At 43.3% G+C, this 14,700-nt stretch overlaps 1 protein-coding gene across 3 annotated transcripts in view; it reads right to left on the reverse strand.

Moving 5' to 3' along the window:
* The window catches only part of ripor2 (RHO family interacting cell polarization regulator 2), a 54,740-nt gene that overhangs the window by 18,359 nt on the left and 21,681 nt on the right, over window positions 1-14,700 (reverse strand). For all 3 annotated transcript variants that reach the window (XM_035621367.2, XM_035621366.2, XM_035621368.2), the window contains exons 2-4: window positions 3,651-3,771; window positions 743-898; window positions 201-279 (exon numbers count right to left, since the gene is read on the reverse strand). In XM_035621367.2, coding sequence (XP_035477260.1) covers window positions 201-279; window positions 743-898; window positions 3,651-3,771 — 356 coding nt within the window. The remainder of the gene's footprint in view (window positions 1-200; window positions 280-742; window positions 899-3,650; window positions 3,772-14,700) is intronic.

The following is a 14,700-nucleotide window of genomic DNA, read 5'->3' on the forward strand; positions in this document are numbered from 1 at the left end:
GTGAATTTCTGTCACTGACCATGTTGTCCTGTGGCCTCTTGAGATGAGTGTACAGTGAAAACTTTTCATATCAGAGTGTAATTTAACAGTTTTGTTGTGAAAACCCCTGAGCTCCAATCTGGAGCTCAGAAATACAAGTAAGACGTGAAAAGCCTTGAACAAATGTTGAAAACGTATATGAATGTGCTGTAGTTTCTCACCAGGCGAGAGTTCCTCTTCATGTCCTTCATCAGAGACATGAGTTTGTCCAGCTCTGTTTGATGAACTTCCAGATACTCACTACGGGAGAGACACAAAAAAACAATCAGGTTCTAATACAAATCCATTGTATAATGATTGATCTGCCAATTGTTTTCTTGATTAATCATTTCATTGTTTCATCAGTAACATGTTGGAATATATTCAACATAGTCAACAACACTCCCACTCGCTATAGTTGTGAATCTTCCGGATATTTTCCTGCAGTATTCTCACATGGGCTCACTTGGACAATTTTAATAATAACAATAATATAACAGCAGTAGAAATAAACTTATAATAGTGTATGAAGTTATGTAAATATATGGAGCAGAAGACGGGCTGTTGATGTACATTAAGGAAACTAATTATTAGCTTGTATGCACTGACAGTTTACTCACAGATACTCTTGCTCACGTTAAAGGAAATAATGAGTCTATACAGTTAATAAATTGAGGGGCGTGTGTACACAGTGTGAGTGCGCATCAGCATATGCGTGACTCACTCCAGGCCTTGTCTGAGTGCGGTGTAAACCTCCTCCAGTCTTTTGGGCTGCGGGTCTCTGGAGCTGCTGCCTCCCTTGTGTCCTGACAGGTGAGGCTTCTTGGGCTTGGACTGGGGCTTCTTCTGCACTGCAGAGTTCCCCATGAAGGAGTTGCACCTGCACAAACACATGAAGAACAGTGAGGGTGAGGGATGTTCCGCAAAGGGCGTGATTCTTTTGGTTTTTTTGGTCCAGTGAGCAGGATGATTTTCAGTCTGCTGTGCAATGACTTTTAACACATTGTGCTTTACTATTTTTGTCATACAGGACTGACAGTTTTAGCATTCAAAGCATAACTTCAGCGGTGAAGCTCATCAGTCGCAGGGCTGTGCTAAAGCACACGTGTGCACGCACATCTGCAACCACATACAAACATGTGCCACCCTCCCCCCACACGCACAGACATATTCTGTGTTTGACCTGTAGAAGGCTGCCATATTCCGCTGGAGTGAACTTACAAGCGCACAGTGAGACAATAACTCTCCCAGCAATAAATGACATTCGAATGTTGTCCGGTCTCTTCCCCACAGTCCTCCAGCAGTGTGACTGACTCAAGGGAGGAGGCTGAGTTAAATACAGTTCATACAGAGGCAGCGACAGCGTTGTCATGCATGTACAAAAGTGTAGGACTGCAACTGATAAATTGTTTTATTATTAATTAATCTCTTCATTACGTTTTCAGCTGAAAACTACTCAAAGCACAAGGTGACGTCATGTTAAACGTGCTCATATTCAATTTACAATGATCTCACATCTGAGAATGGGGTACCATCAAATGTGGCATTGTTGACTGAGGGCATCAAGGGAAAGGATTAGTTGATCAACTAATTGATTAACTGACTAATCATATCTCTACAAATGTGCAAACCTGATGTAATTGCCATTTCTCAACATCATGATTTTTGTTGCCCAAACAGGGACCCTGCATTTCCATTATCGACTCGCCGCCTAATTGTTTTTTTAGATCAGCTGATTAGTCAAAAACAGTGACGGAAGTTTCTCATGGCCGGAGGTGAAATCAATATAGCACTTGTTTCGACTGACCAACAGAGCAAAAATGATCATGTAAATAGAAACGACCCTTCTTCACCTATAAGTTGCTGAAATCAGGATCGTGTTTGGCTTTTTTTTTCTTGATGAATCACTTAAATGTTTCAAAGACTCCGGCAACTTTTGACTGAGAACTCCATTAATGTTTTCAACATAATCTTTGAGCCGTAGACTTTCTCTACAGGATAGACCCCTCACCAGGCTTTCTCTCTTCACATCACTCACTATTTTAGGAGACAATCATCTTACCCGCTCATGCACATTTCTGCTTTTAAAACCATTTCAGATTTAGCTGACAAATTACATTGCCCTATAGACTTAATGAAACAATCCCGGAGCCATCTCAGGGACGTGGCCACAACCAATTCCAGCGCTCGACAAGTTGGAACGTGGCACGTCTTGCCGCATGCCAGCAGCACAAGTGAAGCTAAGCTGCCGCGAATGTAGGGCAACGCTGAATGAGAGCGGCGCGTAGCCTTGGGGTCACGCAAGCTGTGGTGCAGTAGGGTTTCTTGGCAGTGACACGCACAGAAGCACACACACACACACACACACACATGCATACATGGTGACACAATTCCATACTGACTTATAATTGTAGATTTGCACCCTTGAACACAAACTACAAAATTTTGCAGTATGCATGCATGCATGCGGAAATGCACATGAAACATGCACATGGGTAAACACTTGGAGAGTCTGAGCTGAGCTCAGTAACACATAAACACAGCAACACACACACACACACACACACACTCGAGTGGCCTCAGAAGCCCTATCTCTGTAGCGTTCCACCTCGCTCATTATCAGAATGGTAACTCTGTCAGTCGCTGTCAGTCGCCCCCTCACCCGAGTCATTCCAACCAATTACACCATCCAGTCTGAGCAGTGAGTAAAGAGGGCAACAGTCTCTTGAAATAGGTTCTCGCAGCAGGACCAGGGCTGCCGACGAGAACCAGGCGCCGTCAGGCGGCAGTGTGAGATCTTACGGGATATCTCCAGGAGGCGAATGTGAGGCGGCTTTGTCTTGTGATGATGTAGTGAGAGGCGTCACAGATGAGGAACTTTATCAACCTCTAACTTCTCGCAAGTGACTCGCGGCTATGGGTTAAAATGACGATCAGGAAACTGAGCTTGCTGTGGGGCGAAGCAGCAGAGATCAATTCCTTCACTGGATCATAAGACTTGCGGGTGCTCTCTGAACGTCCTGAAGGTCGGCTCCAGGTTATTGAATCAGGGGATTGTGTACGAAGGGCAAACAGCTAAATAAGTCACACGCAGATAAAGGTATCGTGGGACTTCTTTGAGACTTGACGGTAGGGAAGGGAAAATCTGTAATTGAAAGACTCTGTACTGAAAGAGTGGATTGATTCACCAGCCATTATGAAAGCAGAGAATGGATGACAATGAACTTACCATGGTTAATGCTTTTACCTCAGAGGATTTCACATGTTATCTGAAGTCAAGTCACAAGTTATTGAAGAACAAAGACGTTTTCTTAGCCTTACAGATCAGCTGATTACACCACAAAAGCATCTGATCATCATATTGTACACAGCGAATCAAACAAACAAACAAACTAAAGAAACAGTCTTGCATATGACTTCACTTAGTTCACAGCAGCATCAATTAATTCTCCCAGGAGTGAGGTGCAGGGGGCGTCACCTCAAAATAAATACTGTTGCTGAGGTTATGATACTTTGGAAAATCACTTTGCTGCACAGTTTCCCTCACTCACACTCTGATCTATGTTGTGATTGCAGAGACGTGCAGCATCAGTTGACCGCAGATTAAAAGAGCCTTCAAGATGTCTGCTTACCGCGAGCGGCGTTCTTGCAGCGTGCTGAAGCCAGCGAAGGACTGACTCCGGATTATGCCATTGGGCCCACCGGGGGAGTGGGTGCCGGCCGCCATGATCTCTGGGACGTGGGAAGACACCCCTGGAGAATAACAAAAAACATGAATTTGTTATATACATTGATAGTATTAGGACAACAAGATCCGGATCAGTAATACACCATGAGCCCAACAAAGCACCATATGAACTCATTTAACACCGAAAGCAGACCACGTCAACACAGAGGGTAACCGGAGAACATCGAGCATTGTGCAATGTAACACTAAGTAGGTGCTGTTGCTGATGCTTTCCATATGCGATGTGGACGAGCAGCATTCAGAGCCTGTGCTAACATGTCTTGACTCCTCTGGCCCATCCGTCACCTCTCAAACATACCTATACCGTTACTGTTTCCTTATTTTCCTTCTGCGGGCAAGAGTCACAAAACATGATGACTTCTAAAGCCAGAGATGTGTCACAAGCATAATAATCTATATAAGCAATATTTTGCCTTTTGGACATCTAATTTGACATGCAATCAATACCAGAAAAGCTACCAATGACATATTTTATCACAGTGCATACTTAGCAACAGCAACCCATCAGATTTCAACCTTTTTTTTGAAGCTGGAGATGTAAAGTGACTCACGCGAGCACTGGAGGAAACAAATTGAAAATAGACACAGAAATGTCCATCTACAGCTTTCAGATAAGGATTTAAAAGAGGTCAAGTGCCGGGAGGGACGAGTCCACTGAGATGACTCACTCTCAGGTCGGACCATCATGATATGATTTTGTCCAGATCATAGTACAAGTGTATCATTAGTGCCGTGGGAATCTCTGGCTTCATGCTGCCTTCAATAAAAAGGAAACTCAAATTATTCCGCCCATCGAGACGCACAGATTTTACATTTGGGGAAAAAAGGCACAGACGGATACTTTGCGTTTCAGGTATTCAAAATCTGATTAGTGCATCCAAAAGACAAAGTAAGGCGAAACACTTTTTTCTCATTTCTCTCTTCGGCTAAGTTCTGTTCGTGTAGTTTCAATTAAACTTCTTTCTAACCTGCTTGGAGCGCAGTTGATGCTCTCGTAGCTTGTGGCCACACAGAACACAACGAATTGGAGGGTACAACTATCTGATGGCGAGATTTAAGGTCGTGCCGACCATTGTGTTCACGCAGATATGGAAAGTGTAACTCAGGCCTCTGCCATTGCACTAATGCCCGTGGAGACAAATACAATCTGAAGAACAGTGTAGATCAGGCAAACTTGTCAGTTAATGTAAAACAAAATCTTTACACACAAGGAAACAACAAAAGAGTCAATGTGTTGTTCTTTGCATTTGTCTCTATGTAGACAATCTATCAAGTGTTTTTGTAATTTCGGAGTCTAGTTCATCTGCACATTCGTCCTCTAGCTTTTCTTCTGGCCTGAAAGTTCCTCGGCCTCCAGAAAGTATCATCCTGGAGCAAAGACTCATCTACAAGGACACCCAGGTTAAGGTTCCTGAGAGCTAGAAATGGTTCCAGGGCCTTTGGCAAAAGTTCCAGCAGTACAACCTTTTAAATACTGAACATGTGTTTCATTGGTCACCAAATACAACCACACACGTCAGCCAAGTTCAGAGGTAATGAGTAGAGACAGGGGAGACAAGTTTGCTTATAAGAAGGGGAAATCAGCCTGAAAAGCCTCAGTATTTAGCTTTTCTGTGCGTCTGCTTCTCCTCTTCACACAAACGAGTTGCAACATCTCACAGCATTTCCTAGACAAAGTGACAAGTGTCATTCAGTTTGTGAGGCCCTATGTGTTTTTTTGCAAGTCCATCCATCTTCCTGTCTCCTGAGGACAGACTACCTCTGTGTGGGGGGGCGAGGTCGCGCTCATGTCGTCATATGAATCCAAGCACACACACAGACATAACACAGTACAAGTGATTGAACCAGCGACCTGATATCCTTTCCCTTCGGTTGCTGTGGCAGACAAAAGCATCACAAAGACCCGACAGGGGACCCGAGGAAAGACTAGATCCATGTTCTGCAATGTGGGGGACAATGGACCAGTGAGACTGATACTGTTCAGGCTATTAATAGCAACTATCTCTCTTTACACCGAGGACCCTGATAGCTGTGACTCAGAGATACACAAGAATATATATCTTGTTTGATTCTACAGACTTGTTTTATATGTGAGACAATATATAAGAAGATTTACATTTTAAGGTTTATGTTTAAAATCATTCTCACAATAATATTAAAGTTTAGCAAATTCATTTTTACAGTGGATTAAGTTACTATGGGTGAGGTAAAAACTGTTGAAACCCAGAGAGAATCACTCAACTCTGCAGTTTCCCCCTTTGTAGACTCTTTTAGCTCATTGTTTTGGTTTTCGGGCCTGAAAAGTCAACCTCGTCTTCAGATCACAGACTGCAGCACACAGCGAAACAATGCCCACAAAAACTAAGTGTTGAATTTACTGCTTTGAGCGGCTAAAGAGCCAGATGATGTTTCCCTCGGGAGTCAGCAGCACTCAAATAAAAGTGAACAAGAAATCTTTATCCATCAAATAGCCGGATGCATGACTCAAAAATACTACTAATGTTGTGTAAATGTAACAACTTTTACAGCCCAATCAATTTGAGGAAGAAAAGAAAGTGCAAATCTTGCTTTGCTTTTCCCAAGTACAAAAGAAAACAAAAAAAAAATTGTGAATGCAGCTTTAAAGGGCAACATGGCACCAGCTGAGTGTCGTCGTGAGTGACTCAGTCGTTTACTACTCATCTTGCTGTGATGCGAGTGTGCCGGGTGTGTCAGTACACTGGTGGATGTGGTGTATAGGTACATGTCTTATTTCTAATGAGTGCATGTCAGAAAAGAAGCTTAGGTCCAGAAATTTTCCAGATGTGAAAAAGCAAATGTCCGCAAACGTTGCTCTGGATAATTTTCTGGAGCTTTTCCTGCCAACACCCTATTAATATGTCTGCAAAAAACATCCAAGTAAGCTCAAGTGAGAACAAAAAAAAAGGAAAAGTGCCCGGAAAATTTACTGCAAGCGAGTGAACATGTTGAGGACTGTAAACAAAAACAGTCAATATGATAAATAATGGTCATATAAATGTATGATTCTGCTGAAATACAACAAAATTACAAATATTGCATTAACACATCGGCCTATTCGTGGCTGGCAGCAGGCTAAAGATCAGGAGAGCCGCAATTTGTTCCAATGCTGTGAAGCACTTTAAGTCCATTTCAGTCTCTGGACGTTCAAGAGCACAGTTTCCTGCCTCGCCTGGTTCCTCTCTCTGACTTTCTGACTCACTCTTCTAAAAAAGGACCAGTGGGAGGGAAACGATGGTACATTGTGTTACCTAATGTTCACTGGAGAAGGACACCGTCTCTCGCCCATGGCCTGAAGATTTAGTTGAAGCAAAATGAGGAGAAATAAACGAGAAGATGCGGACACTTCTTCTCACACAACGGTATACGGTATAAGCTGTCCCTCCAATAACTCGATGTTCCCAAACGGTAACAGCAGCAAGTTCTGCCCATGATGAAGACGCCCAGGGAATAACACTAGTACAGCTTACTGTCATCAGAGAGTAGGTGTAGAAATGGTATTTACCTCGGAGTTAAGCGTCGTACTCACAAAACTCGAATACTGACTGTGAGGTGGAGACCGTGCACGCAAATTCACTCAGTGTTCGTCCTACATCCATTTTCAGGCACTCACTCATCCACTGCTGGATAAATGTGGCACTTTACTAAAAGATAATGATCTCGTCTCTTCTCTCCTGGGCTAAAGAAAAAGTCAATACCTGTGTTTCACATATTAAATGTGACGACGATGTTTGAAAAATATTTTGTTTGAACAAATTGATACATTCCAAGAGGAATTTATCTCACAATGACATGTGTTGCCTATTTATTGCCACATCATTGCGTCATTTTCCTTTTATGCTCATCAAATACTTCTTTCTTCAGTGTGACTCACTTTCTTATTCTTTTCCTTCTGTTGTTTGGTTTATTCACAACACTCTCATCCTTACTTTCGCTCTCTCATTTCTCTTTCATACAAATGCCTATTGATTGTAAAACATGAGGTAGCTATAGACAATCGGCTGTTGCCTGCCAATTTCTTTTCCTATGACGAGCACTGATGAGGTAAATCCATGTAACAGGCTATATTGGCTCCTGTTGATTTTCTTTGCCAAGTTTAAATCAATCATAAAGGAGGAGACAAGTTATGTAAACAAGCAGCATCTCTGATTTCTTCACAACAAGAATCATATAAATGTTTGCGAGGTTCTCATCTGCAGTTTAATGTCCCTGCACAAAACACTTTGACCATTGTGCCAACTTCACTCCCCTCTTTCATAAAGGAGTCTCGCCCAAACTCAATGGGGTTGCAAACACACACTCACGGTGTCCGCCAGCCAGCCCACCCCACACACACACACCGCACAGACCAAATTAACTCTTGAATAATCCTTTGAGTGAGTGTGTGTGTTTTGTTTGTGTGTGTGCGCTTGCACTTATGTGTAAAATCCAGTGTCAGCCCACAGTGCATGTTAACACCAGGAGCCTAATTCTTAATGCCTGTATAAATTAGCCTCACCATGGCAACAGCAGACAAGTAAGTGTGTTACGTAAAACAACGGTTATGAGCCAACTGCCAGAAGTAGGACACGCGCCCTCGTGTTACCGGGCCGGTGCTTTAAAAGCACCAATCCGTCATTTGCTAAAGTTTTTGCACTTAGATCTTTCGCTTTAAAAAAATGTGTCCGCAACTTCACAAAAAGCGTCCTTAAGCTTTTTACTTGTGTCACTTTGTATTTAACGTGACAGGAGATGCAGGTAAAAATAGGAACAAATTAAAGAATAAAGCAGGCTCAAGATGATGAGAGCTTCTGCAGTATGCACAACAGGAGAAAGTGCAGGAAGAGATGCAGTCATCTGGTTACAAGACACAAACAGTGAGGCTTTCTGTTGGAGCAGAACAAATCCAAGAGATTATGGTGATGATAGCGTCTACATATGAACTGGAAATAGAGGAACATGTTCCATCACACCCTGCAGGTTGCAAGAGCGTGTCTGAAAGCTTCTCAGTTATCCCTCATGCAATACACGCTTTGTGTCCGCATGCTTGTGTGAACTGGTCCGGTGATGATCATAGCTGCTCGGGCAGCTCCGAACTGGGCTAAAACTCTCTGATCCCTCAGCCAAAACATACCATATTGCCTCTTTCAGTCTTTTTGTTTTCGCCGTAATCCTGTTCAGAACAGAAAACAAGAGCGAGCGACTGACGGACCGAGAGCTTGGTTGAGTTGCGTGAGCACAGCAGCTTGTTATGAACCTCACAAATGTCTCGACCCCAGTCAAACAGCTGTGGTGCATACATCATGTTAATAAAGAAACTACTGTATGCAAATGAAAATGTTCCCTCACATATTCCGTCAGAAGGAACAAATTAAGATTGAAATACATTGGAAATATTCCAACATAATCCCAGAATAGTCTATTAAAAAAAATGCAGATATACGATAACAATACAGAAGAAATATCATTATATTGCTTTTTAACTGAATTCAGTATGTGGCCATTTACTTTCACAAGTCTAAATGGCTTCAGGAACAGAGAGCCTCGTTATCAACAGCTCAGGGGAAAAGTGCCAGTTCCTCCTGAGGAGCGAGTGCTTATTCATTTTCGCTAAGAGGCCTCTCAAAGACGCTAAAAGGCATGGAGGAAAGTGTTCGAGGACGACAGTGCACAACAGAAAAATGTCAATATCACCTTATGAGGTGGTGATGAAACACCTGCAACAACAGCAATGGTTCAGTTTTGACTGCAGGCAAAACCTTGAAACAGAAAATGGACTGAACCTTCAGAAAGATTGAGATGAATGAACATATTCATTATATGTGAGCCTGGCAATTAAAACTGCTTTAATCAATATTCTTATATTTACAATGGATCAAATTACTCCACATGTAAGGTGCTCTGATGAATCCGCAGTGAATGACCACCCGATACTGTGTCTTCCCAGTTCACTGCGCTGGTTCTCAGGCCCACGACTCTCCTGCTCTGGATCACTTTTAACCTGCGTCATTATCGGCCGCATCTGTTTTTATTGATGAAGCTGCAAAATCACACTATCTGAACTATCCAACTAACAAGCTGGTGAACGAATCAGAGCACTTATTACCAAAACGCAGCTCGAAGGAGAGATTAGATTTGACTAAAGCGGTTTTCAGACATGAACCCCGGAAACAAATCTCTGGAAAATTTGGAACGGACATCTTCAGGAGTACATGTTTGCCGTTCACATGTAAAAGACGCAGCAGGAGCTTGTCCGAGTCCGACGTGTTTACAACAGGAGGAACATTTCCTGCACATTTCAGACGAGCGCGGCCTCCTGCGTACGGAACCTACACACCAGCTGCGAATCTCCCACAGATTTTCCTGCTGTATTCTCACATGGTCACACTCAGATTATTTTCCAGAAATTTTACAAGGTGACCGGCAGGAAAAGTTCTGGAGGAACATTTGCGGACATTTACGTACAGCCCCTCCTGAAAGCAGCTGACCATTCATCAGATGGCCAGAAGTGCAACAAGCGAATGTCGGTCCGTAGTAGCCGTGTACACTAACATTAAAGCCACATCATCTTAAAAAAGGTATTAGTACATCAGTATCGTGTTTATAGCTTGCTTGGCTAAAAATAAATCTGTGAGGTGGATTAAGGTTTATTAATTGAACCAGATCCTCAAACAAAGTCTCTGTTAAATTCCTACACAAAACACGAAATTGAGCCCTGGACATATTTTAACCTAAGCTCACCAGCCTTCACAAGTGTAAGATAATTCCCCTCTGGTAACCAGGTAGTAAGAGGAAGTTGTAGTAAATAACACGACCCGGTGAAAGTCAGGAATTCAGAAGCTTTGAAGTTGAGAACAGAGACCCTGTTATGGCTAAAGTCAGCGCCAACTCGCGTCACCTGACGTGACGAATGGAAGAGTTACAAGGTCGCGGTTCCAGGAATCCCAACACGCAGACAAAACACACAAAAGCAAACAACGGGCAGTACAGAAATGTCAACACGTCCGGCGTGATGCTGGCATGCACTGAGGAATACCTCAGGTACAAAAGGAGTCACAGGCTCGGTCAACAGTCATCGCCACGGATGTGAACAATGCCTCTTTACAGTCGTCGAAAATTCCTGAAGGAGCACAAACGTTGGACAAAAACACAACAGCCCGACATGCGGCAAAGACAAAGGGACTGATGACACATTTAGAACACTCAGCCTGTGTGACCAGAAACAGATCTACAACAGTTTAAAGTTGGACACAGATTTGATGTTTGTTTAGAAAAAGGAACTGGGTTAATTCTTTTATCCCAACAACAGCAAACGTACGGTCCACAGGAGGATGTGACAGTTTGCTGAGCAGGAAAAGAACATCCCTTAACACAAGTAGTTCAATTTATTCGAACATCCTCGAATTTGCTTTGAGAATATTTAAACCGATTTCATATCTGTACAGTAAATATGAAGCTGACGCCACCTGCCATATTTCTCACTAATTTAAGTGAGAGGGCTATCGCTCGAACTCTGCACAAGACGGCAAATTCATTCATTTACTAGAACATTAAACTATTCTTTTAAGCTAGAAGTATTTCCACATCAATAGTGAATAATGAGTAGTAGTCAGCCCTGTGTTTTATAAGATACAATTGTCTCGGCATTACAGATTAAAACAATTGTTTTCGTTTGCTTGACTGAGCTCCCCGTTTATCTGTGACCGAAAATAATGACGTTGCCCGACATACTGACCCAGATAATCAGATCCTCCTGATCTGTCATATCCTGCCATGGTGTGTTTAAAAAATAAAAAAGGAAAACCAAAAGCAGAATCAGATGATCAAAATTCAGTCATCTGATGTATTTAAACTGTTTATCACAAGATAGGTAGGAAACTGGGTGTGTGGTGCGAGTGCCAAGGCATGGGAATCGGACAAAGTCTGCTGTGTGTGTGCCTGTGTGTGTGTGTGTGTGTGTGCGTGCGTGTGCGTGCGTGCGTGCGTGCGTGCGTGAGGGGAGGCCAGTGCCAGCTCCATCACATGAAAGTTGAGAAAAGCTGCAGAAATATACCTGATGAGGGTTTTAGAGGTTTTGTAAGGCCAGTGTTGGCCTAATATAATCCGACTTCATTTCAATTAAGGTCCATCGTTTGAGCCACTAACAAGAACCAAAGGTCACATCTCCACACCTACAGTGACATTTTGTTCAAAGGCAGCGACTGCTCTCCGCACCCCACTGTGTTCCGATTTCCTCACACATCGTTACACGTTCGTGCACTTAAAGCCACTCTGTTCTAATTATAGGTCATCAGTATCCTCGTGAGGCAGAGCACGCAGGAAAAAATTAAGGCCAGGGTACGGAGCGGCATTTAAATGTGCGGATGACCAGATGAACCGAGGCGTGTCCGGACCGACGCTACACTCAGACAGCTGCCGCTGACATCTTTCGACAGTGGAGAGCAGCGTGTAATCACTCGTGAGAACTGTGAGACGCAGCAGTAAATGCACCACCCAGATTAATGGCCCTCAAAGGATATTTTTCATGACTTTTTATACATTTTCAAGGCGGTACAGTAGGAAAGCAGCTGCGGCGAAGAGAGGCGGGGGCTTAAACCAGAAGCACATGATGTCTCCCTTGCTGACTTGGAGTCCACACACACTAACAACAAAGTCATTAAACGCTAAAGGCATGACTACATCATCATCAGCAAGTCTGATGCTGCACATTCACATCCTTGTTTACTCCGACTACTGGCTTGTGAAGATTTCTCTAAATTTAACTTTAAACATTTTTAATCCTCGTCTGGTGGAACCAAAAAGTGCCTCATACACTTTTACATATGTCGTGGTTTATTTATCTAGTAGTTTGATGTATGAAATCTACGATGTTTCCCTTTAACATCCACGGAAAATCATTGTGTACTCCAAGACCCCGTGACAGCACAGCTGGCTGGGGTCACAAGTGCGGAAGAGAGGACATTGAAACACGAACTTCGGCCTCATGCAAAGTTATAGTTTTAATTCATTTACAACATTTTCCTTTGTGCTACAATTGTTGTCCCGAAGAGAACTAGTGCCGACTACTTTTATACAGCTGTCTGCATGCAGGTGAGTGACATAGCCGGCACAGTGAGAGCATGAAAATCAACATCTCCTATAGCTGCACCAGTAATGTTCATACAATGTCACATTTGTCTAAGTTACACCAACATACACGAAAACAAATGGCTCAACGTGCAAAAAACCTCGCCGACAACCTCGGGGTTGGATTTTTTCCCATCAGTGACTCCCGCCCCCCATTCCTTGTTTTGTTTAAAAAATATTTTCTCCTCATAGTGAGCCATGCGTATTTCTCTTATTCATGTCTGACTGGCGTGTTCGTACTCTCTGCATTTGGGTCAGCGCGAGAGCCGGTTCCCCACTTGCTCCACCTCTTTTGATGTGCCCATGATGTGCTCCTCGGAAAGTGACCACCTATGCTGCGGCGCTGGAATGCGGTGAGCGCACAAAAGGATTACGCTGGTTATTTCAGCTCCATCTGTTGTTTTTAGCAGGAAAAGACAACATTCTTTTCACTGATTGCAGCCACTGTGATAATACACGCTCGCAGTCTTGTATAGCTACGTGTGAATTTTTGCCAGCCATCGGAAAGACTGGGGCCAGATTTGAGAGATTCAATAGGTTTAAAGGGCACAACGTGTATGAAGAACTGCACTCAATGACCATATTTCAGGAAACCAATTTTTATTATGACAGCAGTCAAATAAATGTAGTACCGGCTGCACCTATTGTCAGTGTCTGATTCTCTTTTGAATGCCTTCTGGTTATATTCATTTCATTGCACATCCATAATTGAACACTCACGCAACAGCAATGCTTTGAACACCGCGGGTGTAATTTACAAACAGAAGTAATTCCTCCTCCAGCTTTGACTAAACCATTTCCACACTGTTCACAAAGGAATGGCAACAATTTTCCGAGCAGCTGAACAAAAAGATAAATGACAGCAGAAGAGAAAGGCTGAATATATTTGTTCTCAAATGAAAATGACAAAAAAATGCCGCTTGCAGGTGTTCCTGAAATGACCTCTCCCTGGATGAGAAATTTACTGCAGGGCACAAGTTTTCCTTTCCTCCCTGAACTGTAGTTTCACAGTTAAATATTTCAACCAACTGTGGAGATTATCAAGATAAGCAAAGACTCAGCAGGGAGCGGGGGGCCACCGAGAAGATGTGAACTTGTGAGGCGTTGGACTGGAAAATTTAAGTATGAACCAGAGTTGCACGCAGACGTGGGGACATTTCCGACGCTCAATTATTTCGATTTTGCAAGTTGGTGTAGCTCAGCGGAGACTCGTGATGGGAAACGACACAAGGAAACAGACTCTAACAGCGACTGTGACAGACACAAAGGTGTTTGACACCGTCAGAGAAAACAGGCCAGTGTGTACACGTGTGGACGATGCTATAGATAAGCAGTAATACAGACGCTGTGATGCACCGTCCGTCATCTATTGTGCCCCTGGCAGACCCAACCTCTCTGCCCACACTGCTTTTCACATACACAGGTGGAAATCATTTCCCACTATTTTTGTGAATTGCTTGTCAGTTTCTATAAGATAGAGGTAGGCAGGGGAGAGGAAGTGGAGTGACTTGACTGATCAATTTAGAAGGAACTTCATCCACTGGATTTCTATAGCTACAACTGCGGTATTTTGGGTTATGATGATGGTACCCAAAAACATATTCATCACACTTGGCAGCGGCAACCTTCAAGGACGTATTTTGTTGCTGTTCAAAGCGTGAACAGTCATCCTCACAACGATTTGCCTCAGGACAAGAAAGCGGTGTCATTCCCTCCCTCCCTCCCTCCTCACTTCATCCGTCATCACACAGCTGCGTGTCACAGCCACCCCGAGGCAGCCGGGTAATGGGAACACCCATTCAAACAAAAAC

This window comes from Scophthalmus maximus, chromosome 22 (assembly GCF_022379125.1).
Source record: "Scophthalmus maximus strain ysfricsl-2021 chromosome 22, ASM2237912v1, whole genome shotgun sequence".
Classification (NCBI taxonomy): Eukaryota; Metazoa; Chordata; class Actinopteri; order Pleuronectiformes; family Scophthalmidae; genus Scophthalmus; species Scophthalmus maximus.